Raw genomic sequence first — 24318 nt, 5'->3', positions numbered from 1 at the left:
GGATGTCAGCGAGTGGATCGATGGGGGCTTTATATTGGGGGACCGCTTTTTTGAGAAGCCAGCCAGTGCTGATGACTGGGAGGCCTATGACTCTGAGGATGACTCGGATGAGGAGGAAGAGATGGACACAGCTTCCGCCCCTGCTCAGATGACCGCCGTCGCCCCCGTTGCTCCCGCACCTAAGACTCCATCTCCAGCACCTCCTGCACCTCTCACACCAGGGCCAGTGCCAGCACCCTGCCGGATCCCCGTTCCAACACTCCACTGTGAGCCCGGTGGGTGGATCGGTGGGGGTTATTTCATGCGTGATCAGCACTTCATCTACACCGATGAGCTGGAAATGGCGGACACGACTCCTGCTCCAGCTCCCCAGTTAACCCCTGCTCCTCGTCCAGCGTCCGCCCCCCAGCTGACTCCTGCACCTCTTCAAGCTCCAGCTTCCCGGCTGACCCCTGCACCTCCTCGAGCTCCAGCTCCCCGGCTGACCCCTGCACCTCTTCGAGCTCCAGCTTCCCGGCTGAACCCTGCACCTCTTCGAGCTCCAGCTCCCCGGCTGACCCCTGCACCTCTTCGAGCTCCAGCTTCCCGGCTTAACCCTGCACCTCTTCGAGCTCCGGCTCCCCGGCTGACCCCTGCACCTCTTCGGGCCCCAGATGCCCGGCTGACTCCTGCGCCTCGTCGGACTTCAGCCCCTGAGCCATTCCGCTCTCCTACAGCTCCTGCTGCTGCTGCCCCCGCAGCTGCTACCCCTGCTGCTGCGTCTCCTGCAGCTGCTCCTCCTGCATCCACTGCAGCCACTCCTGCTTCTGCCCAGGCATCTCCAGCTCCAGCAACCCGGCCTACCCCTGCACCTCGCAGGGCTCTAGCTCCAGCGTCAGCTCCAGCAACCCGGCCTACCCCTGCACCTCGCAGAGCTTTTGCTCTAGCCCCAGAGTCATTCCATGCCCCTGTCCGCAGTGTCCCGACTGCCCCTGTCCGCAGTGTCCCGACTGCCCCTGTCCGCAGTGTCCCGACTGCCCCTGTCCGCAGTGTCCCGACTGCCCCTGTCCGCAGTGTCCCGACTGCCCCTGTCCGCAGTGTCCCGACTGCCCCTGTCCGCAGTGTCCCGACTGCCCCTGTCCGCAGTGTCCCGACTGCCCCTGTCCGCAGTGTCCCGACTGCCCCTGTCCGCAGTGTCCCGACTGCCCCTGTCCGCAGTGTCCCGACTGCCCCTGTCCGCAGTGTCCCGGCTGCCCCTGTCCGCAGCGTCCCGGCTGCCCCTGTCCGCAGCGTCCCGGCTGCCCCTGTCCGCAGCGTCCCGGCTGCCCCTGTCCGCAGCGTCCCGGCTGCCCCTGTCTCCAGTGCCCTGGCTGCCCCTGTCTCCAGTGCCCTGGCTGCCCCTGTCTCCAGTGCCCTGACTGCCCCTGTCTCCAGTGCCCTGACTGCCCCTGTCTCCAGTGCCCTGACTGCCCCTGTCTCCAGTGCCCTGACTGCCCCTGTCTCCAGTGCCCTGACTGCCCCTGTCTCCAGTGCCCTGACTGCCCCTGTCTCCAGTGCCCTGACTGCCCCTGTCTCCAGTGCCCTGACTGCCCCTGTCTCCAGTGCCCTGACTGCCCCTGTCTCCAGTGCCCTGACTGCCCCTGTCTCCAGTGCCCTGACTGCCCCTGTCTCCAGTGCCCTGACTGCCCCTGTCTCCAGTGCCCTGACTGCCCCTGTCTCCAGTGCCCTGACTGCCCCTGTCTCCAGTGCCCTGACTGCCCCTGTCTCCAGTGCCCTGACTGCCCCTGTCTCCAGTGCCCTGACTGCCCCTGTCTCCAGTGCCCTGACTGCCCCTGTCTCCAGTGCCCTGACTGCCCCTGTCTCGAGTGCCCATGTCTCCTGTGCCCATGTCTCCTGTGCCCCTGTCTCCTGTGCCCCTGTCTCGAGTGCCCATGTCTCCTGTGCCCCTGTCTCGAGTGCCCATGTCTCCTGTGCCCCTGTCTCGAGTGCCCATGTCTCCTGTGCCCCTGTCCCAGGTTCTCGTGTCCTTGTCCCAGGTGTCCCTATCCCAGGCACCTGTGTCCCTGTCCCAGGTTCTCCTGCCCCTGTCCCGAGCGCTCCTGTCCCGAGCACCCCAGGCGCCCCTGTCCCAGGTGTTCCTATCCTGGTCGAGGAGGCGTGTTGTGACCTCCTCGCCCCCAACAAGGCTCCCAGGCGCCTGCCTCATTCGGGGCGTCCACCCGACCAACTGCCAAAGACTCTGCCCCTGTCTGACCACTCATCCGGCCGGCCACCAGATACTCTGCCCCTGTTTGGGTCCCCATCCGGGTGGCCACCAGATACTCTGCCCCTGTTCGGGCCCTCATCCGGCCAGCCACCAGATACTCTGCCCCTGTTTGGGTCCTCATCCAGCCGGCCACCAGATACTCTGCCCCTGTTTGGGTCCTCATCCGGCCGGCCACCAGACACTCTGCCCCTGTTTGGCCGCTCGTCCGGTCGGCCGCCAGACACTCTGCCCATGATTGTCCACCGACCCGGTCATCCACCTGGCTCTTCGGTCGTCCACCCGGCTAGCTTCCTGACCCGTGGTCTGTGTCCAGCTTTCTGCCCACCTGCCTTGCCCTTGACCCCCTCCACCCACCCTACGCGGACTCTTTCAGGTTTTGCAAAGGCCGTCTGGAATCCGGCCCTTAGGGAGGGGGTACTGTCAGGATCCTGCTCGGTCCATTTTGTGTTTGCCTGTTTTGTCTCGTGTTTCTTGTGTGTGTTCTCCATGTGTTTCCCTGCGTTTGTTTTTACATGTGCTCTTTGTGTTTTTGTTATGCCATGTGTTTTCTGTTTTGTCCTAAGACTCCGCCCCCACCTGCCCTCTGTCACTTCCTGGATTCCCTGTCACCAATAACCACACCTGTCCGTTAATCAGTCCACTCATTGTCTTAATTAGTTTCTCCTGTCCCCTGTTTGTTTCCCACCAATTGAATGTCTCCCTTCTTGTATTTAAGTTCAGTCTCCCCAGTGTTCCATGTCTGATCGTCACTTAAAGTCTGTATGAAAGACTCTGTCTGTCTGTCCGTGATTCTAGAGTTTAACTCTTCCACCTTCCCTGATTATCTGCCGGTGTGAGATAAGTTCTTGGTTTTTGTATTTTTCTCTTTTGCTCTGCCTGCTTTGTTTTTGGATCTTTTGTGTGTTACCTTTTGGACTCTGACTTTTTGCATCTTTTATGTTTTGACTTTTTGAACCCTTTTTGGAAACCTGTTTGTGGACAAATAAACACAAGTTTTGCCAGCAATTTGGGTCTGCTATTGGGTCTCTTTTCCCTCCCTACGGAACCTAACAATAATGTTAAAGTTTGCAACTGTTTATTATTTGTTAATATTGTCACTAACTATATATATATTTGTGTGTGTGTGTGTACAGTATATACTGTATGCACCATAGCGTACCATTACCATTATGGTAGGCGTATATACTTAATATATATAAAATAAACCTTTATTATTTAAAGGCCATACATGATGATGTCTGGCACACTTATTTATTTCTTTGTTTAAAAAAAGAAAAAAAACGTGTGTGTGTGGGGGGGGGGGGGGGGCGCCTACATTGTTGCTGCATACCCCCCTGACACTGGGCTGTTGCACCCCTGGCTATTCTATATACTTATCTCTAACTGTTTCTTAGTCAGCTCAGACTGACGAGAAGGATTCCTGATACTAAGACTGGTATTTTAAAACAAGCTCTTTACAATGGAAAGAAAAGAGTTCACTGTGAACTCTGACTGGTCAAGCACCTGCTCATTCATCTCACAAATTAGTCTCTTTGGTGGATTGATAAGTCTGCCTCGTCTTGTTCGGGCAACTGTGTTCTCAAAGCCGCAGGGTTGAATGCACACAGCAAGCTCATCTAGGCCTGTACCTTCATAGATGGGCACTACTGGTTGAGACTCAACATCGGGTGGCCCACTGTCTGCAGGGGGAACATTACTGCTGTTCTTCCTCGCTTCAGTCATTATGCCACTAGCTGAGTCAAGCGGCTCCGACACACACTCAGATACATCAAGCACTTCAGAGAGGCGAGTTTGATGATCCTCCATCTCAAAATGGTCATGGCTAGAGAGCACCCAGTGCGCAGTTCGGTCACCGCTGCCATCTTCCTCATCTGGAGGGTTGACTTCAGAGACCACCTCGTCACTGCCATCCATCTCGACTGGAGGGTTAACTTCATGGACCATCTCGTCACTGCCATCCATCTCGACTGGAGGGTTGACTTCATGGACCATCTCGTCACTGCCATCCATCTCGACTGGAGGGTTGACTTCATGGACCATCTCGTCACTGCCACTGGTATGGATTTCTTGTCCATCGTCAATCGTTAAGAAGTTCACAGGAAGCAGTAGATTTCGATGGATTACCCTCAGTTTGTCTGAGTTGATGTCTTTGATCTTGTAGACATGGACGTCAGGCTTAACAGCTACAACTTCATACAGAGCAGACTCCCATTTGTCAGCTACCTTCCTTTTACCTCTTTCACCTCTGTTTGCAACGAGCACTCTGTCACCAACGGCAAGTGGCGAACCCTTGATCTTCCTGTTGTAGAGCCTGGCGTGTCGAGTCTGCTCTTTTTGACTGTGTTTCTGTGCAATCTGAACCGCTTCACGCAAATCTTTCCTCAGGCGTGACACAAACTCATTGTGGTCTACCACTACGTCATCAGAAAGTACATGTTGAAACAGGATGTCAACTGGAAGACGAGGGACTCTGCCAAACATGAGATAGAAAGGTGCAAAGCCTGTTGTCTCGTGCTCTGTGCAATTGTAGCAGAAGGTGAGAAGCTGTAGCATCTGAGGCCATTTGGCTTTGGACTTAGGAGGCAACGTTCTTATCATGTTCCGAGAGTCCTGTTGAATCTTTCAACCACGCCATTGCCCATGGGGTGATATGGTGTTGTGTGGGACTTTTCGACGCCTGAAAGAGTCAACAGCTCCTTGATCAGCTTGCTCTCAAAATTCGCTCCTTGATCAGAATGAATTCTCTTCGGAAAACCGTAGACAAGAAAGAAGTCATTCCAAAGTCTTCGAGCCACTTGCTTGGCAGATTGATTCTTGCATGGGAATGAATGAGCCATTTTGGAAAAATGGTCAGTCACAACAAGCACATCCATGGACTTCCCATCACTGACCTCCGCAGACCAAAAGTCGATGCAGACCAGCTCCATTGGCTCTGATGTGCGGATGCTTTCAAGTGGAGCGCAAGCATTGGGCTCTGGCGTCTTCCCGACAACACAGCGATGACAGTTCTTCACGTGATCATCAATGTCTCTCTTCATGCCGACCCAGAAGAATCTCTGTCTTGCTAGAGACAGCGTTCGGCTCTTCCCTTGATGACCAGCTGCATCATGAATCCCCTCAAGCACTTGAGCCTTGAGAGAGTTGGGTACCACAAAGAGAAAAAGTCGTCTGCTTGTGTTTTGGTCTCTTCTCGTCTTGCACAGTAAACCATCGTGGATAACCAGCTTGTCCCAGTATTTTACCAGCTGACGCACACCGGGGGGCTCATCCGCTCTTTCAATCTTAGATGGCTTTCATCGTCTCTCGATGTAGTAGAGGACTCTGCCAATGGTGTCATCCTGCCCTTGCTGGTCTACGAGGCTGCTGTGAGGAAAGGGGGAGTTAGCCTGCTGCAGTTGGGGAATAGATGGACTCGCACCCATGACTTCACTCAGGCCACCAGTGGAATGAGCATCCAGAACGGCTGAGATATCTGGAGCTTCGACTGACCCAATGCTTGAGGCTTCATTGTCGGAGGTGTTGTGTGGATCTTTGCCTGATCTAAGAACCATCTGATGATTGTTGGTGTACTTGAAGGCATGTTGCACTGTGTCATCCACAACACCACTGACATTCCTCAAGAGTGACAGATATGGCTCTGTGACCAGGCGGTGGCCTATGCAAGACTGGACGAATGGTTCTCTGCTCAAAGCATCAGCAACAATGTTTCTGGGCCCTGGAACATACTTAATGTCAAAGCTGTAGGATGCAAGTTTGGCCACCCACCGCTGCTCACAGGCATCCAGTCTGGGCTTTGTCAAAATGTATGTCAAAGGGTTGTTGTCAGTCCACGCTGTGAAGTGGCGTCCCTTTAGCCAATGGCTGAACTTTTCACAGACAGCCCACTTCAATGCAAAGAATTCCAGTCTGTGAGCAGGGTAGTTCATCTGTGAACGAGACAGCGTCCTGCTGGCAAAGGCTACTGGTCTGGCAATCTTCTCACCAGGTGGGACTTGAGAAAGAACTGCCCCAACTCCGTCAAAAGACGTGTCTACAGCCAGAATGAAAGGTTAATCGAAGAATGGGTGAGCCAAAGTAACGCTTTGCAGCAGACCTGTCTTCAGGGCTTCAAAAGCCTTCTGACATGCAGGTGTCCAGTCAGTAGGAGAGAGCTTTGTGATGCTGAGCCTGTTCTTCGGCTTCGTCCCCTTCCTGCCACGAGTCTTCTTGCTGGAGCCTGCTGTCAACTTGAAGAGTGGCTTGGCCTTTGCAGAGCATCCCTCAATAAAGTGTTGATAATACAGCACCATACCAAGGAACGACCTGATCTTCTTTGAACACGGTGTCTGCCCATCAGCCTCCATTAAATCAACCTTCTGGACGTTGCTGATGGACTCGACTTTGCCTGGATCCGTCCTAATGCCTTCCTCACAGACAATGTGGCCAAGGAACTTGACGGAACGTCTTAAGAAGAAGCATTTCTTTGGGGCCAGCTTCAAGTTGTGACTGGACAGACGAGAGAAGATCATTTCAAGGCGTTGAAGAGCCACAGCCTCGGATGGGGCAAAAACCATCAGGTCATCCAGGTAGCATAGGACACTGCTGAAATTCTCATCTCCAAAAATGGACATCATCATTCTCATGAACGTGCCTGGACTGTTGGAGAGACCCAGGGGGAGTCGATTGTACTCGTGCAGGCCAAAAGGAGAAGTAAAAGCTGTGAATTTCTTATGCTCTTCCTGCAGAGGCACATTATAATAGCCTGACGTCAGATCCATAGTGGAGAAGAAGGCGTTTCCACCAAGAGCGACCAACACATCAGACTGGTGAGGCAACGGGTAGGCATCTCTGACAGTTCTAGCATTCAGCCACCTGAAGTCCGTACAGATACGTAAGTCGCCATTCTTCTTCCAGACGAGCACGAGGGGAGACGCATAATCACTGTGCGACTTGCGGATGATCCCTTTCTCCTCCATCTCGTTCAGAGCCGTTCTTAGTTTATCATACTGGCTTGGTGGTATACGCCTGTATGGCAAACGAAAGGGTCTGTCATCTGTCAGATGAATGCGGTGGACAAAGTCTTTGGCTTCTCCACAGTCCATTTTGTCCCTTGAGAAGGTAGACTCATATCTCTCAATGGTCTGTAGAAGTTTGTCTTTCCAGTGGGCTGACACCTCACAAGACTCTAGGTCGATGTCCGGAAGGTTCAGACGGCAAAGGACTTGTTTCATTTCATCACTGGATCTAGGTGTTGAAGAAGAGCCGCTGTCAGTGCACTGTACATTTAACTTGATCTGTTCAGGCTGTGGCAGGTCATCCACAGCGATACAAGGTTACACATCTGCTATTTTAGTGTTTCTTCTCAACACGACTCTGTGATTGGTTGGATTGATGATCTTCAGTGGGATAGAACCATCTCCCCAAAGTGGTGTGATCACTCTGCCAACCATTATCTGTTTTGGTCTCGATCTAGACTTTGTTGGTTCAATGATGACTGTGCTGCCCACAGACAGGACTGAAGACATGGGTAGCTTTCCCCAAACCAGGTGCTCTGTTTGCGGCTCTAATGTCACACTTCTCTGGAGCTTTACAGTACCTACTCTATCTGGCACAGACTTGCCTCTCCACCTCTCAGTGTTGGAGAAAAGTGACAAGAACTCACAGCATTCATCACTCTGGTTGTGGCTGGGCATCGACATGAGTTTCCAGTAACCACTCGTCTCTCTCAGCTGCCTCAAAAGCCTTTTGATGATGTTGGTGCCCAGGATCATCTCCTCAGTCTGACCTGGCACAACTAATGTGGGGACAGTCATTGAAGAGCCGTACACAGTGACCGGGAGGTCATAAATTGCTGTTGGAGTAACACGATGGCCTCCACAGCCAACAATCACTATATCCTGAGCCGACTGCTTTGCCATGCCTGGAATGTATTTCAATAACATTTGTTCAGCAGACTCACTTAGAGTACATGCCATAGATCCACTATCAATGAGCGCTTTGAAAGAAAGTCCACTCACAATCGAAGCTAATGTGTAAAATAAACTATCAGACCTTGGAACTGCCTGCAAATTCTGAAAAATAACAGTTTTTTCAGAAGAAATATCGCTACTATACAATTGACTTAAAGAGTCATAATTTGAAAAAGCTTGAAAGCTAGAGGTGGGAGGTATACTCTCAAAATCTACATGGTCCTCCCGTACACGCAGATCAGTCAGTTTAAAACCAGGCCAGCGGGTGCTGCACTCTTTCCTCCCTGCGGGCATCTGTCCCTCGCGTGGTCAGGAGAAAAACACTGGAAACACAGTCTGTTAGCTTTACAGTGTGACAAAGCAGAATGAGAAGAGTCTTTGCAGACTAAGCATGGTGAGTCACTAAGACCTTGAATGCGGGGTAGGCCACTTGTCCTCCTATTAGTCGGCCTGGACTGGGAATTACTCATGAGAACTTTTTCGAGCATTCCAATCAACCTCTTCATAGAAGAGTTGTCAGTAGACATGAGCTGTGGTGGAGACTGCACGTTACACAGAGGCGCTGGGCTACTGTTCACCTCCATCCTATTCACAACCACGGTCTTTTCCATGACAACCCTATCTTTCTTAGACGATACTGCTCTGATGAATTTCTCTGAGTGATATTCAGTTAATAATTCTTGCACCTCTGCAGCTGACCACTTGTCAATGGTCTTGGAACGAAAGGTGAGAGCTAATTCTGAATTTGGGCAGTTCCTTATGAACATCCGTGTGACCTCAACAGACATGTCTTGCTGCTTACCCTGTTCCTTAAGACACTCAGCAGCGACATCAGCAGCACGGTTTAGGCGAAGCCAGTAGTCATAGGGATCCTCCTGCGACTCAGGGAGGGTAGTGTAAAAGTCTTGCAGAGGCAGAGGTGAAAAATGGTTACAACTGAAATGTTTCCTCAAAAGGCTGTATATAGAATCTGGGCTACGTCTGATGTCAACACCACTAGATTTCACGCCAACTTTCACCACATCCTTGGCCTTTCCCCTTAAGTGGATGAGGATCTCTTCACCTTGCTCCTCAGTCGATAGACCTCCCCTCTTAATGAACGCTTGCGTGATCTCAATCCACTCTTCCAGTGTAACAGAATCTGACTTGTCACCTCTGAAAGTAGGGGGATCTCTCACTTTCCTCTGACTCACTACGTGATGCTGAGATGAAGAGCTTGCCACAGAGTCATGCCACAGAGTCATGAACTGGAGTGTGAATAGTGTGTAAGTCACTAACTAACGGATGTGAAGCATGTGCTGCCATCCCTTCAGTACTACCTACAGATGAACTAAGCTCTGGGAAAGGGATGGACACCCCTAATAAACCTCTACCCCGACCAACACTAACTGGGGTTTGAAAGCACTGCGCTGCAGTAAACTGTGAGCCAGCCATCGCAATCAAAGTGATAGAAAGAGAAGAAAAAAAATATGGAAGTAGAAAATGCCTATATATATATACAACTACACTTACTGTATATGCACTAAAATGGACACATCAATAACAGTTATTTACATGCTGCGGCTACCATAACCCATGCATTTGTGTACATTTGTGTATGTAGAAGTATCTGCTCAGCTGATCTTAAGCCGTAGGATGAAAACAGGCCCACGGGTCCGATGGGTTGTTGGTCAGCGACCAATTTGTAGAAAACGGGTTCACGGCACCACTGTAACCTGCGTTGTGTTTTGAAGCTTCTAATGGAATAACTTGGTATCCAGGATGGATGGAGATGTTTATTCGAGTTATCTGGTCACTGGTCAATGGGTCATAAAAATACACATCATAATAAACTTTGGGCATTATTTTGTCCGCCTGCAGCAGTTACTTTTCCTCTAATTCATATCTAATTGCATTAAAATCATATCTCATTGCATTGTATTCTAATTCATATCTAATCACTAAAACAGTATGTACATTAATAAACTCGATGTCATACGACACAATAACACACTCCATCCAGAATTATATCGCGCAGAACAGCGCTTATCATTAGTCAACATCACACTCTTGTGGTGTAAAAGAGGTACTGCAGATGGCATGCCACACGAGGCTACAGGCTAGTCATTACCAAGCCAAAATGCTAGCCTAGCCACCATTATAATTTCGCAGCATATTGAACATTTTACCCACGAAACAAACAAATAAACATTCCAATAAAAACGTAATCTTTACCTGGTCAATGGGTCATAAAAATACACATCATAATAAACTTTGGGCATTATTTGGTCCGCCTAGACAAAATTAATTGAAACAAGTACAAATTCCATTAGCCAAACGTGGTTGATGTTCAAAGGAAAATGGAAAGTCCAATAAAACTTAAAATACAATTCTAATTATCATAAAACGGTGATTGGAATGATTACTAAATTACAACACAAAAATATACATTTAATTGGCACATGTAAGAAAAATATAAAAGGAATTAATTAAATGATTTCGGTGCGAACTAGTGGTGGTTGAATCTGAGTCAATCGGATTCAAAGATCCGAATCCTTACATTCACCCATGAGTCACGAGTCCGTGGTCTCAATTAACCCGAATCTTTCGGTTCTGGCTGCTACGGACGACATTATTAAAACAATGCACGAATGTCATCAAACTGTAGGTCTATAACAACATTAACACATCCGTTTTTCATCTGCATTGTAACTTAGATTAAGCATAGCTATTGATATACGGACCCGGAGCTGCCAGCTGCGTGGTCGAATAAGGACTTCCTGTAGACAGAGCTGTACAGATCCATAGACTGAGCGAATTCATGGGTCGGATTCGTATCCGGTTGAGTGAAAGACTAACTCAAAGGATTCGGGTGAAATGGGTCGGACTCGTATCCGGCTGGGTGAAAGACTAACTCAAAAGACTCAGGGGAAATGGGTCGGACTCGTATCCGGTTGAGTGAAAGACTTACTCAAAGGATTCAGGTGAAATGGGTCGGACTCGTATCCGGCTGGGTAAAAGACTAACTCAAAGGACTCAGGTGAAATTAAAAAGGATGCAAACATCGGAGATGTCGCCAACGTGACTGCTATCTGAGACTGATAGTAACGTTGGCGACATCTCCGATGTTTGCATCCTTTTTAATATTCAAATATGTCCGACCCATTCAATATGAGTCCTTTGAGTTAGTCTTTCACTCAACCGGATACGAGTCCGACCCATTTCACCTGAGTCATTTGAGTAAGTCTTTCACTCAACAGGATACGAGTCCGACCCATTTCCCCTGAGTCTTTTGAGTTAGTCTTTCACCCAGCCGGATACGAGTCCGACCCATTTCACCTGAATCTTTGAGTTAGTCTTTCACCCAAACGGATAGCCTACGAGTCCGACCCATTTCACCTGAGCCCTTTGAGTAAGTCTTTCACCGAACCTCAATTGATTGATACAGCAAGCAGGCCCGTCGTGCTGGTTCATCAGACACATAGCTCAAATAACTTGCATAATTTATTAAGCTTGTGGCACTCGTGTGGCATACAATATGAAGCAAAAGGCACAACTGAAACAAATAACAGCAACAAAACATGCTGCTAAATGAACAAAACTTTGCTTGCAGATTGCATTGATACATCCATCAGCTCCAAAATAATCATAGTGTCTTTTTAGCCTGGTGTCGCCCTCGGACATCTTCTCAAAGTTTGCACTTCCCACAGAGCTTTATGCACGATATCAGCCTCCCAGTACATAACGATTCTCCTCCGTCTGTTTGTTGTGTTAAAAAATGTTCCGCTGATATGCACTATCTAGCTGTGCCGTGATGTTCATCTGCCCCAATTTCAGGGCGCAATTGATATGGGTTTTTCAGCTTTCTGCCAGATGCTCCAGGTCTTTGAATCCATCCGTTATCCGAACTGAGTCTGCATTAGTACCAATTCCAAAAAGAAGGCATGCAGAACAGTGCTTGTTTTGCTGTGCTAGCAGTTAGCCATGTCTTTCTGTCATACTATTCCGTCTTGAAAGTTCAAGTCGCTTTCTCACCAGGCTGCAAAAGGTTGCCCAAAAGGTTTAATCCCTAATTTCTCTTCCAACGAAAATGTATTAAATTGCACCTTCAACAAATAGTCTACATAATTCATTGTAGTCTGATTTTTTTTTTCCTTGGTCACGGGGTACAGTTCTCACGGTTTTCGCAATATTCGAGTCCAGTTACTAGGCAGATTGCGTGGGGCACATTTGGCCTGTATATATATATATACAGTATATACAGTATATGGGCGATTCTTTAATTGCGGGCACTTTTGCCATTTTAACTTTTGAATTTTAAAATTAGAAATAAGGTTTAATTAATGATGTTAAAACAATGTTTACATGCTTAGAAGTAAAGATTCAATGATGACCAAAATTCTGCATATGTGAATTTTGTATATTTTAACCTTTTTTTAACATATGGCATTGCAAAATGTCATTACCATCACAACATCAAAAACTGGCTTTAAATTAAAATGATCCAATAGGAACAAAATGTAATCTCATCCATAAAGTAAAAATAGTGGACTATTAACAATACTTAAAAAAAAGAAAAGTTTACAGGCATCAAGTTATGTATATTTTCATGTATTCGATATCAAATCATGTTTATAGGATTTCAACAATGCGAACTTTAGTTTAATTTCTATAAAAGTAAATATACACATTTTTTCTTTGAATAGGTGCATATAACTCAATTAGGGTATTAATCTTACAGCACCACATTTCAAATAAAATCATTTGTAAAGGACTTTTATGCTTAATTAAACTCATTAAAATAGCAATGCGGTAATGACATGCTGTTGCGGTAATGACATGCTGTTGCGGTAATGACAGAGTCACTTCATGTTCAAAACAAAAGACTAAAAGTGTAAAAAAGTAGTCAGATTATCTGTCAACTAACACTGACATAAAAGAACAAAATGTTCAAACTCATAACTCATGACAAATTCAAACAAGTTTATTATCCTCCTTTAGTCTTTTTCTATGCTTTCTAGACCTCTGTGCCGATGTTCCGGGTGCCATACTGAATGGAAAATGTAAAACATGCACAGAATTAGATTTAAAGAGTGATCCATTCCATTATAACACCACTCAACTATGTTTTACATCACTTAATTTCTAAAAACTCACTAAGATAACAATGCTAAAACAAAAAACATGTCATTACCAAAACAGCCCGTCATTACCAGAACAGTGAGTTTTGTCGCGGTAATGACCGTCGCGGTAATGACATTTTTTTGTTTTTTTCAGGATAAAGGATGCTAAATCTTGGAATAGCTAACACCACTCAACAGCTAGTACAAACTGTACTTAATATACATATGAATAATCTGTATATTTCAATATTTTCACAAAAAGAGTTATTGTAATAGCCGTTGTGGTAATGACGCTGAATTAATGTACTCTATGGGTAAGAGGAAAACAATAATAAATTACTTACTTTTTAAGAGATCGAGTGACACTCTTCCCTCATGGCTGACATGTGCACCACTTCCAGTCTTGTTTTCCATGGTTACAGCATAAACAAATCTTGCCCTCATGCAAATATATGCAATAATCATAGACTGTCGCGGTAATGACGGTAGTGTTGGGGACAGGGCTATATTGTTTAAAAATATTCTCAAATTGTATAGATATGAACACAGCTAATACATCTAGACTCTTTTAAAGATGTTAACAGAACATATATTGACCCTTATTATTGAAATAATAATATTTTATATCTGTTTTGGAGAAAAGAAGTTTAAAAATCTGGGTTGGGGACGAGCCTATTTTGACCTGGTATTAGTATTTACAATATTTTTAAAAATAGAAAACCTCATCATTGAGGTGCAAAACTTTTTTTCATAGTACAATAAATATTATTTAAAATAACTAAGCTATTTATTTTTTAAAATATTATTTTTAACAGACATTTTACCTCTGGGGACATTAAAGTGCCCGCAATCAAAGAATCACCCATATATACTAAGTACGAATGTATTGAGCTTTCTGCACAACAGCGCCATCTGGTGGGGCAGTACCTTTCAGGGAGATTCCACCTTCTTTCTCTCATCAAAAAGCCTTCATCCTTTACACAGACTGACGTGTTTCCATTGAAACTTGTTGGAAACTAGATATTGAAACTGTATAAAAATGGCCAAATCAGCTATCATACTATCTGGCATGATAGATAGATCTTTACTGGGTCTGTTGAGCTCTTACCTTTAGTTTGCAATCTTTCAGTAAAGACATTAAGGTGTGCTGAATTATAAAACCTTGGCCAAGTCAATTGTAATTAACCACGATTATGTGGGTGTTGGTGGAATTAATATCCATTAAATGTCAACTTGGGTACTTTGTTACACTCTCCCTTAGTTTTGGTTTAACAATGGCTCATATCTTCTGTTTCTATGCAATTTAAGCATTTCAGTATTGTTATTGGAAAAGAGGTGATGACGAAGAAGTCAGTATACTTTTTTTTTCTTTTACTGTTGTTATTTCATTGGATTTTACATTGTGATATTTTCTTTTTTTGTGGTTGAAAGAATACTGGAAAGCTCTCATTACTAAAGCAGTAATCACGGAAGCAAGGGGACAGTATAGTTGACACTACAGGTTGAGCAACAGCAGCAACAGCCCACTCAGAAGGTACCGTTGATCTCTTTTTATCCTCTTGGAAACATTTCTTTGTAAAGTTCTTAAGTATTTTTTTGTCATGACTTAAACTAAGTATTGAGTGAATTTTCTTTGATAGCTGGTATAATTATCAGAGTGTAAACAGGTTTCTAGGAGGTTATACAGTGAACTCTGTGCATCTGTGTTACAAATAATATTTACAAGGTTAAAATATGATTTACCTGGTGTGGCACGAATTTCATTCTGTAGATGTCAATTTCAGAAAAACTCCAATAATACGTTAAATGTATATTTACTTATCTAAATTTGTGTCAGCTCATTTCAATATGTGTGTGAGGCAGTCTTAGTGAACACTAAGTTAAAATAAACAAACCAAAAGCACCATGTAAAATAAAAGACTCAATCAAAGACAAAGGACAGTACTGGTTTAGTCTAAAATAAGCTTTCAATTTGTATCATTTATGGATTTTCAAAAGAATACTCATGCAGTGAAAAACAGGTTGTTGCTTAAACTTCCTCACAGAAAAAAGGTGCTGCCATCAGGATGTGTTTTTTGTCCTTTGACTAAGGAGCCCAAAGAGCTTTATAATACACATCGAGGTTCATGAGCTCTGCAGAACTCAATGTTTCTGTGGTTAGTGGCTTGGCTGCAGGAAACTGTCTAAAGATGCTTCAATTGTAGTAGTATGTAAATGTCACCCAAACCCAGTGCTGGTCAAAATAATTCAGATTTTCTTTCAATTACTTGTTTTCTCTAGTCCATTCTTTTAATGAGAAGTGACTATGCTATACTCTATTCTGATTCTAGACTCTATGCTATACTATAGTCTATATTAGACTATACTCTACCTCTGATTGGGCACAAGCAGTACATTTCTTGTCCTACCCTAACCACAAAGTAGATTTGACTGTTGGTTTTCATGTTGAACACACGCTCACTCGTTTCACCTACATGCCATGTGGCTTCCTGCCCAAACACAGATACACGCATTCAGCTCCTATTAAACCCATTCTGTACATAGTATCTTGAGCAAGAACATATAAAAAAATAATCATATATTAATTACCATGTTTACAAGCCTTATTTAAAAATTCCTCCAGGAAATTACTTGTGAAAGGACAAAATTTCCCAAACCAATGGCGGAACTGGGGTGTCAGAAGGTTTCAGCGTGTTTGTATCTCTGCGCTTTGCAGAAATATAATATTTATTAAAGGACCCTGTCTTAGTACAAACATAATTAATCCGACTCCACTAAATTAGGAACTCAGCCTTAGCTCCTGGTTTGTAATGCATATTGCTACGGTTAGGTAGGTACGCTGACCTAGGTTCATTTCTTTGGATCCCTACAATCTATCTTGATAAATAACCCACTTACTTTTTAATAATCAGTCTGTTGGTGTAGGAATAGTGTTGCACAGGATTTTGCCACGGCTGATTTCTATCTTTTGGCATATTCCACGGACACAATCTGTTTCTAGTTTGGTGACTAACACTTGGGAGTCACAGGCCTGTTAGACTCGTTTAGGTAGTGTGACATGCCTTGATGTTTTTTTTATATTCCCCCTTACTGAAAACATTGAGGCAAAAGTGGCATTTATGATTATATTCTAGAAGACCTCAGCAATAATAACATGAGAGTTAAAGGAATGTAGTACATTTTATTAAAATAAAATCTAACATACCCTAACAAAAATCTACTTTTAGAGGTGCTCAGACTGCTTCGGAACAAGGCTATTGAACCTTGAATTTTGTATACAAAGATGAGTTTAGCATGCCAGGCTGCTGTACGATGTCAGTATAACCACTCGATCCAGTGCAGAAGCTGGTTGGCATTCCACCACTGTATAATACTTGTAAAATCCAGCATAACCTTTCAAGTTGTCCTCATAACATTCTATGATAACATTCCATATTACTGCGCAGCGAATTGCAAGCAAGGCAATTTTATTCATATAGCGCATTTCAGACACATGTGGAGAGCATCATCATCTGGGACAATGAAGCGTCAAAATCAGGATACCCCTGTCGCTGCACCAGCAAAGAGGAGCCCATTTGAAAACTATTTCAACAATTGCACTATTAATGGCGAATTAATGTGAATAAATAAGCACCCCTTTTTTGTCGGTAGCGCAAGTGTTCCATCTGGCTGTTGCGTTGCTTCAAGGGTTGCGTGGAAACGATTTATTTAGGAACTATACTTAGTGGCGGAAGAAAGACGGTTTATCATTAAATTACTGATTCTTAAATTTAATTGTTTTTATTTAATGAAACCATATCAAATATTTGTAGTGACAGTTTTAGAAAAGCAATAAGCCCCGCGAGTCCATGCTTTGCGCTGATTTTAGAAAAGGTAAGTTCGCGTCGTGCCTTACAACTCCCCTTAACTGTTCTAAAATCAGCGCAAAGCACGGCCTCTTGGGGCTTATTGCTCAAAAGAACACCAGCAGTTGGGTGAGAAAGTCAAAATGGAAATGGAACAATGCAGTTCTTGAATGTTGTTAGAGGCACAATAAAAAAAAATCCTAACCCACACCTAATGATTAATTACAAGTAGAAAAAGGCCATCTGTGTTTTCCGATCCAAAGATTTCCATCCTGCCTTACACTTGCATTTCCCCTGAACAAGCTATACTAGGCTATACTTGTTATTTTATGTTTTAGGTTAATCGTCGACGATGGGCAACTCTGTTCCCCCTGCTACTGGCATGGTGGTTGTCACTCATGTTCACCCACAACAAGGGTACCAAAGGTTTACTTCACCCCAGAGCGGAGTTGTTCCACCAGTCTCCTCTCCACCATCCTCCTCTCCACTTGGGATATTCCTAAAAGTAGAGCCAGTAGCCCTTGGAGTGAGTCTTTGACAACCCCAATGACATTATCTGGCGTGTAGCTCTTATGAGTTCTTTCTAAATGTCTGAAGAATAGCCACATGCTTTCAGGATGTTAAACCTGTTGTTTGCAATCTACTTTCAAGGAGCAGGGAGAGATTCTGAGACATAAGATGTTTAATTTTGTTTTCCACAGACAGCTCAAATAATGACTGGCGTGGTGATTATGTTGTTTGGCATCGTGACAGGATTTTATGTGACAGCATCCCTTATCTCCGGTATCATGTTCTGGGGAGCCAGCATTGTGAGATTCTTTTTTTTAAATCCATGTGCGAAATTAATGGGTTTTCATAATGGCATCTGTATTTGTGCTTGTTATTGTGTTTTCTATTAATGTATACTTTGAAATTGTCCTTTTCTTTTTTTCATTATCATAGTACTAGGGCTAACTGTCTAAAATGTCAAATGTCTCTCTTTCAGTACATCACTGCAGGATCTCTCACTGTTGCAGCCAATAAGAAGCTAAGTGAGTGTTTGGTGAGTATTTGGGTGAGGAAAAAACTATGGACATTTGGACATTTTTTTCTCTAATAAGCTCACATCTAACATTTCAAAGGGGTGCAACAGTTATGAGTGTTGCTATCATAAACTCTGCTGATACCATGTCTCTGTACTCATCATCAACTTGGCATTGGAAAAGTGACCAATAGCATGATACAAGGTTAGTCAGGTATTATGGTATTTGGTCATGTAAAAGACAGATGCACTATAGTATAGTTCTGTGGTCCAGGATGGTGCTATTGTCGGTATTTGCAAGGTTTTTGCATGCCTTAGATTTTTAGATCTTTTTGAGTCAAATTTTTCACATGGGACAAAAACTATTGAAATCGGTAAAAAAGATGCAAGTTTATCTCTTTAGAGATCCTTTCCATGTTGTCAGACCCTAATAATAGCATTAGCGGAACAGTGTCAAATATCGGCCAAATTCGGCGTTGACATGTTTGCATTCACTCTCCTGATCAACTTCGGGCAACTATGGATAGAAACGTAAGCTCCCACAAAAATATGGCAAAAATTAACTCTGTAGAAATAATTTAAGCTTGTGAAATAGTGTTATAGTGTTATAGTCTTGTAGTGTGGAACACTTAGTGGCGCGACGAATATTTCGTTTGGTCTTAAAGTTGTACCGTCGGTTTAGTTCTCTCCAAGATGAAGTTAAACTTGCATCTTTTTTACCGATTTCAATTGTTTTTGTCCCGGTGTGAGAAATTTGACTCAAAAAGCTCTAAAAATGGGCCCAGAGCCCAGGTTGAAAAGTCGAAGTTGAAAAGAAGTTTCCCTTTAAGACATTGTGATTGATTATGAAGTATTGAGACATGTTAGAATTTGATGTGAAATGTGGGAATTGTATGAACACCAACATGTCAATAGTATGAGCCACATTTTAATGCATTTTCGGGAAGTTTATTGCACTTGGGTGATTATAAAACATTATGCAGCAGTTATTTATAACTTTGATGAAATCTATTGAGCAATGATGCCTACACTGATTGACTCTTTCTTGTTTTTTCATAAAGGTGAAAGCATCACTGGGGATGAACATCATTAGCACAATAACTGCAGGGATCGCCATATTTCTACATTTCATAGATTTCTTCATCATCAATGGGCAGAGTCGGTGGGGGGGTGAAATGTTCTTGGTCTGTACACTTCACTTCATATACTATAAACTATAGTTTGTAACATACGTACATGATGAATTAATTTAGAACTGGGATAGTCATTCAATTGTTTCAGCTTTGATTGTTTTGTTTCCCCCATATCAGAGAATGGGGATTACTGGAGTGATGATAGTGTTGTCACTGCTGGAGTTCATTGTCTCTATATGTGTATCTGCGTTTGCCTGCAAAGCCACCCGCTCTTCTAACACTGAGGTGAGATTATAACAATAAATCTTTACAGTCCAGCAGCACTTTTGCTGCCCAATGCAGTCAGTAAGTAGACTCCACACTGAATAGGCTGTCCCTCTTTACATGTTTTGTATTTGATTTTGTAGCAGGTGGTATATGTTTCAAGCCAGGTGCCCCCCTCTTTTCCCACCTCCCATCTGTCTGCACCTCCACTGAACCCCTCTGAGGTACAGAGTCATGAACATTTAAATGGAAAAGATCATTATGACAGACCTCATGCTCATCTACCTTCTTTTCTCATGTTGCTTTTCCAGGTGCCTCTCTTACCAACCAGCATGGTTGATCCTGATTATCAGTGCTGATGGAAGTAGTGGAAAAGATGTGGCCAACAGTGACAACAAGATATGCCCCCGCAATACCCCATAATGAGTCATGTGACAACATGAGCTATTTGTGCCTTTAATATGTTTTCTGAAATGAATGCGAGTATGTCAGCACATCATAGCTAGCATGAAAATACAAACTAGAAAGTCACCATCACATACTAGAAAGATATCAGCATGCATATAAAAGAGAGCACATAGTTGCTAATGTTTATTAATCATGAATAGTATTATTTTCATCATTTAATAGATTCTGTAGGCCTTCTTTATTAAGGCTTTGCTCAAATGTGTATTAACCTACAGATAATGTGTGTTTGTTATCCTCTGCTGTTCTGCTATACCTTCTTTCAATTGTATTCAAAATATATACATCAAGCAATAAATGGTTTTGTAATATGGGTTTTGTAACAATAGGTTTTGTGATTTTAATTCACATCTTTCATGTTATTGCGCCAGTAGTCCGTTCAATTATACAGGTCAAGGATCCTTTTCTCAGTCGAATAGCTTTGTAATTGATTAAAAACCACCTTCTGAAGTATTTTCAATGAACACAGGACTTAAGAAATTGGTCTGAAATTGGAAGGAGTATTTGCAGCTAGATTAGGCTTTTCAAGCAAAGGCTGCACCACTACATGTTTTAAAAATGAAGGTACACCTCCAATGATCAGTGATTTGTTAATCATGTCGAGCACACTAGCCTGCTACCCACAACATATAGCACCTCCTTTAAAAGACAGGTTGGAATCAAATCAATGGAGAAAGTTGTGAGTGTCAGTTGTGTGTTCTGAGATGATATTGAAAGCAAAGCATCATGGGGGGCGAACATCAGAGCTCTTAACTTAATGTGGGCAGCCACAAGGAACCAGTGACGAGAGATAAAACAGTTGTGTGATCTGTCCTTTTAGGCTGAAGAATTTTTTTCATAAACACATTTCATTCCCACAAACATGTTGACCAGTTTTCTGTTCCATAACTCTACTTACCCTGCTAATAGTAACCTACGAGCACACACTGGTATACGTCACTGTATTGTTCTACAATACTCAAGTGCTCTCTCCCCACCTTGTCCACTATACATTACCACTACACATACTAGCAAGCTCATCCTAATGTGTGTATGAATGTAACTGCCATGTTTCTGATTGTCTCCCCTCCCCTTCTGCAAAAATCCCAAACATTGTATTGTTTTAGCGCTGTATGAATACATTTCAATTGAATTGAATGAATGGTTTAAGGGCGACTGAGGGAATGTTCTGCCTGTGTCGTACTCACCTGAATTCAGAGGTAAACAGTATTTTGTTAAGGGAAGCCAGATTTGGGCATTCTCAATCCAAATCATTGGCTATAAGAAAGGCTAAAACCTGGCTCATCCATCTCCAAATGTCTGGACATTTTGCGACAGGAGAACATTGCTAAATGCTAAGCAGCCAATGCTGTCAACCTCTTCTATTCAGAACTCCAAAAACCATGAACCTTTTCAAAAATGACTCATGCAAGGAGAAGCAAGTTGTAGCTTAAACTTTTTCACATAAAAAGGTGCTACTTTCAGGATGTGTTTTTTTCCTTTGACTAAGGAGCCCAAAGAGCTTTAAAATGCACATTGAGGTTCTATGAGCTCTGCAGAGGAAAATGTCTGTGGTTAGTGGTTTGGCTGCAGGAAACAGTCTAAAGATGCTTCAATTGTAGTAGTATGATAATGTCCCCCAAACCCAGTGCTGATGAAAATAATTCAGATCTTCTTACAATGACTTTAGTCTATTCTTTTAATGAATAGTGGCTATGCTATACTCTAAACTTTATTCTGATTCAATACTCTATCTATGCTACACTATAAGACTATATTAGACTATACTCTATTCTGATTGGGCAAAAGCAGTACATTTCTTGTCCTACCCTAACCACAGACTAGATTTGACTGTTGGTTTTCATGTTGAACACACGCTCACTTGTTTCACCTACATGCCATGTGGTTTCCTGCCGACACGCATTCAGCTCATATTAAACCCATCTTGTACATAGTATCTTGAGCAAGAACATATAATGATAATCATATATTAATTTCCATGTTAAAAGCCTTATTTAAAGATTCCTCCAGGAAATTACTTGTGTAAGGATCAAATTCCCAAACTAATGGTGGAACTTGGGTGTCAGAAGGTTTCAGTGTGTTTCTCTCTCTGCGCTTTGCTGAAATATAATATTTATTAAAGGACCCTGTTTTAGTACAAACATAATTAATCTGACTCCACTAAATTAGGAATTCAGCCTTAGCTCCTGGTTTGTAATGTATATTCTTGCCTGTCAGGTAGGCTAACCTAGGTTCATTTCTTTGTATACCTACAATCTATTTTGATAAATACCCCTCTTACTTTTTAATAATCAGTTTCTTCTAGGAATAGTGTCGCATAGGATTTTTGCCACGGCTGATTTCTATCTTTTGGCATATTCCACGGACACAATCTGTTTCTAGTTTGGAGACAAACACTTAGGCCCGTTAGACTCTTTTAGGTAGTGTGACATGCCTTGATGTTTTTTTTATATATTTTCCCTCACTGAAAACATTGAGGCAAAAGTGGCATTTATGATTATATTCTAGAAGACCTCAGTAATAATAAATCAAATCTAAACATACCCTTACAAAAACCTACTTTCAGAAGTCCTCAGACTTTGTACAAAAACACGATGTAAAGATTTCAGAACTAGGCTTTTAACCCTGAACTTTGTATACATAGGTGAGAGCTATACAAAGGTGAGTTTATCATTCAGAAAGTGTGTGTGGTTTCACTACTACATTATAGTGACTTCAGAGGAACCTTTTCTTCTCCAAAACTAGTGTCCCTACACAATGAATATTGATAAGCTAGGTGTAATAACACCTGGGACACCTGGTTCAAAGACAACGGCTATTACTTAATGGCCGTAGAATGTCTTTGTGGCCCTCTACCCCCCACAGGTGTTCTTGCCACATCATGACCCAATAGCGATCACTGAATTACCACACCCTTTTAATATGTAAAGCTGTCATTTGCTAATGAGCGGGTTGTTAGGAGCTGAAACCTCACTCAGAGATTGAAATGTGCAAGCTTTTAGTTCTATTCTCCTTACAAAGTGCAAAGTTTTTGAACTATTATATTTTAAAAGAAGAACATTCAAGGTTTCTGGGGGTGTTCTTTTTGTGTCTCTAGGATATAAACTCGCAGCGCTTTAAAGGCAATTCAATACATTCCCCACATGACCTCGTAGACCTCTTATGGCTTACTCAGAGGCTACAGTGCTGCTACAGGGCTTAGCAGCATGTTAGATCAAACCGGTCCAGGGACTGAGTGCCAGGTTGCTGTACGATGTCAGTATAACCACTCGATCAAGTGCAGAAGCTGGTTGGCAATCCACCGCTGTATAATACAAACCCGATTCCAAAAAAGTTGGGACACTTTACAGATTGTGAATAAAAAAGGAATGCAATAATTTACAAATCTCATAAACTTATATTGTATTCACAATAGAATATAGATAACATATCAATTGTTGAAAGTGAGACATTTTGAAATGTCATGCCAATTATTGGCTCATTTGGGATTTCATGAGAGCTACATATTCCAAAATAGTTGGGACAGGTAAAGATAAGGGGCTGGAAAAGTTAAATGCACATATAAGGAACAGCTGGGGGACCAATTTGCAACTTGTTAGGTCAATTGGCAACATAATAAGATATAAAAAGAGTGTATAAAAAGAGCCTCTCAGAGTGTCAATGTCTCTCAGAAGTCAAGATAGGCAGAGTATCACCAATTCCCCCAATGCTGCGGCAAAAAATAGTGGATCAATATCAGAAAGGAGTTTCTCAGAGAAAAATAGCAAAGAGTTTGAAGTTACCATCATCTACAGTGCATAATATCATCCAAAGATTCAGAGAATCTGGAACAATCTCTGTGCGTAAGGGTCAAGGCCGGAAAACCATACTGGATGCCCGTGATCTTCGGGCCCTTGGACCAGGCACGTGCAGAGGGGGGGGCTAAGGGGGCTTGAGCACCTGCCCCTTTTGCCCTTGATGCCCAAAGTGCCCTTTTGACAGAGTGTTTTTTTATTATTATTATTATTTATTTTTAATTTGTGTGTGAAACGTCCGTCTGTGCGGCCCAAAATAATAATACATTTAACGAAATGATAATAATTTAGATCTACCTTGGTCGGTCACATGATCCACAACGTGCCCTCTCTCTGCCCTGACGTGCCCTGCTGACCGACGCCTCGGATAAGTTTCTCTACAGCCCCCGTTTTCTAGGTAAGCCGAGTAGCCTTGTGATGCCAAATGTGCCCTGATGACACGGGAATAACTCGGTGTAAAGTTTGCTATAGGGGCTTATATGCCTCTCTCTTGTACGTCGC

At 43.5% G+C, this 24318-nt stretch overlaps 1 protein-coding gene across 1 annotated transcript; it reads left to right on the top strand.

Annotated features, from left to right (window-relative positions):
* Nucleotides 1-17492: 17492 nt before the first annotated feature.
* On the top strand, nucleotides 17493-19917 carry LOC308380602 (membrane-spanning 4-domains subfamily A member 15-like; the record flags this gene model as incomplete). The annotated part of the gene is made up of 7 exons (XM_080858011.1): nucleotides 17493-17666; nucleotides 17842-17949; nucleotides 18126-18182; nucleotides 19223-19349; nucleotides 19443-19579; nucleotides 19702-19782; nucleotides 19870-19917. 7 exons carry the CDS (start codon nucleotides 17493-17495, stop codon nucleotides 19915-19917), a joined length of 732 nt encoding a protein of 243 aa, XP_080714137.1.
* Nucleotides 19918-24318: the final 4401 nt, after the last annotated feature.

This window comes from Sprattus sprattus (genome assembly GCF_963457725.1).
Source record: "Sprattus sprattus genome assembly, chromosome: 19".
NCBI lineage: Eukaryota > Metazoa > Chordata > Actinopteri > Clupeiformes > Clupeidae > Sprattus > Sprattus sprattus.
This window is presented reverse-complemented; position numbering and strand designations above follow the sequence as displayed.